Source organism: Papaver somniferum, unplaced genomic scaffold (assembly GCF_003573695.1).
Source record: "Papaver somniferum cultivar HN1 unplaced genomic scaffold, ASM357369v1 unplaced-scaffold_10, whole genome shotgun sequence".
NCBI lineage: Eukaryota > Viridiplantae > Streptophyta > Magnoliopsida > Ranunculales > Papaveraceae > Papaver > Papaver somniferum.
Genome location: NW_020618825.1, coordinates 7,729,041 through 7,730,803, shown reverse-complemented (window position 1 = coordinate 7,730,803; position 1,763 = coordinate 7,729,041). Strand labels below are relative to the sequence as shown.

Sequence of the window (1,763 nt, the reverse complement as noted above, 5' to 3'; positions counted from 1 at the left end):
ATTTAACCTACAGAACTTATTTTTATATTCAGACCCTCGTGTGTAGTTTTGACTTTAGTCCTTCTGACAAAAGCCCTCGTGTTTACATATTTATACCTTAAGACTCCGAGATAAAGACACTGGAATTTTAAGAAGCGAGCTTGATGAATTTTGTTTTCAGGGGACCAAGAAGCAATCAAAACTGAAAGCGAGGGCGTGAAGATAAGAAATAAAATAAAAAATAGTTTTGTAGGAACAGTCTCACATAAATTTACTTTGAATTTAAGGATTGAGTTTTGCACCCTTATGATAGTTGGCACGAGGGTAACCTCGTCGCAGCAAGGACTCAACTACATTATGTGGGCTAAAAATACTTATAGAATCTATATTTACCGGCCAAGTATAAACATAAGTTCGCCCCTTGTAAGGCCCGTCTCTGATTGATTTGGCAGTGGCTTGGAGGTGTTTTTAACTTCCTTAATTAACCCTCACTCTTTGTTTTTCTTGAACCGCAAGAAATACCCTAAACCCTAAACCTTGATTTAAATAAACGAGCTAATCAAGCCTTTCTCCGGCCTCCAAAAGAATACTCTAACAACGATAGAGAGAGACTAGAGGAGATCGCCGATCGAGAGAGATGGGTAGAGTTATCAGAGCTCAACGTAAGGGAGCTGGATCCGTATTCAAATCCCATACTCATCATCGCAAGGGACCTGCAAAATTCAGAAGCTTGGATTTTGGTGAACGGAACGGTTACTTGAAAGGTATAGTTACTGAAATCATTCATGATCCAGGACGTGGTGCACCATTAGCCAGAGTTACTTTCCGTCATCCATTCAGGTACAAGCATCAGAAAGAGTTGTTCGTTGCGGCTGAGGGTATGTACACTGGTCAGTTTTTGTACTGCGGGAAGAAAGCTAGTTTGATGGTTGGTAATGTTTTGCCGTTGAGATCAATTCCCGAAGGAGCTGTTGTGTGCAACGTTGAGCACAAAGTTGGAGATAGAGGTACTTTAGCTAGAGCTTCCGGTGATTATGCTATTGTTATCAGTCACAACGCTGATAACGGAACCTCCAGAATCAAGCTTCCTTCTGGTGCTAAGAAGATTGTGCCGAGTGGTTGCCGTGCTATGATTGGCCAAGTTTCTGGCGGAGGTAGGACTGAGAAGCCCTTACTCAAAGCTGGAAATGCGTACCACAAGTTCAAAGTGAAGAGGAACAGCTGGCCTAAGGTTCGCGGTGTGGCTATGAATCCAGTCGACCATCCCCACGGAGGAGGTAACCATCAACATATTGGACACCCCAGTACCGTTTCTCGTAACGCAGTGCCTGGGCAAAAGGTTGGTCAGATTGGTGCCAGGAGAACTGGTCGAAAGGGACGTGCTGCTGCTTGTGCTGCTTTTAAGGAAGATAATTAAGTTTATAATATTTTCTGCTTTTTGGATTTACCTACTTTCTTAATTAGTTTAGTTTGAGAGAGGTTCGTAGTCTCAGTAGGTTTGTTTTTTTGTTATGAGTTTTGAATTTAAATTATCAGAGTTTTTGTGGAACCTCTTGCTAAACAGAACAAAACGGTATGAATATGTCTTTAACATCATCACATTTAGCTAGATCACGAAGATTACGTTCTCATTCACTATTAGGACACATAATCTTATCGAAACTTTCCTGGTAGGGAAGACTAACAGTGAAGAGTTAGATCATACAAAGGCACCAATAACACTCCGCGGCCTCTTGTTTGAATGCCTATAGCTGTATTACGAGATGTCAAAACCAACTGAATTC

At 41.5% G+C, this 1,763-nt stretch overlaps 1 protein-coding gene across 1 annotated transcript; it reads left to right on the top strand.

The window, feature by feature from the left end:
- Positions 1-591: 591 nt before the first annotated feature.
- LOC113326265 (60S ribosomal protein L8-1-like) lies at positions 592-1,396 on the top strand. The gene has a single exon (XM_026574027.1). It carries the CDS (start codon positions 617-619, stop codon positions 1,394-1,396), a length of 780 nt encoding a protein of 259 aa, XP_026429812.1. The 5' UTR covers positions 592-616.
- Positions 1,397-1,763: the final 367 nt, after the last annotated feature.

Bases quoted from the DNA above. Each gene is read 5' to 3' on its own strand.
- LOC113326265 (XM_026574027.1), top strand. From the start codon at position 617: ATGGGTAGAGTTATCAGAGCTCAACGTAAGGGAGCTGGATCCGTATTC.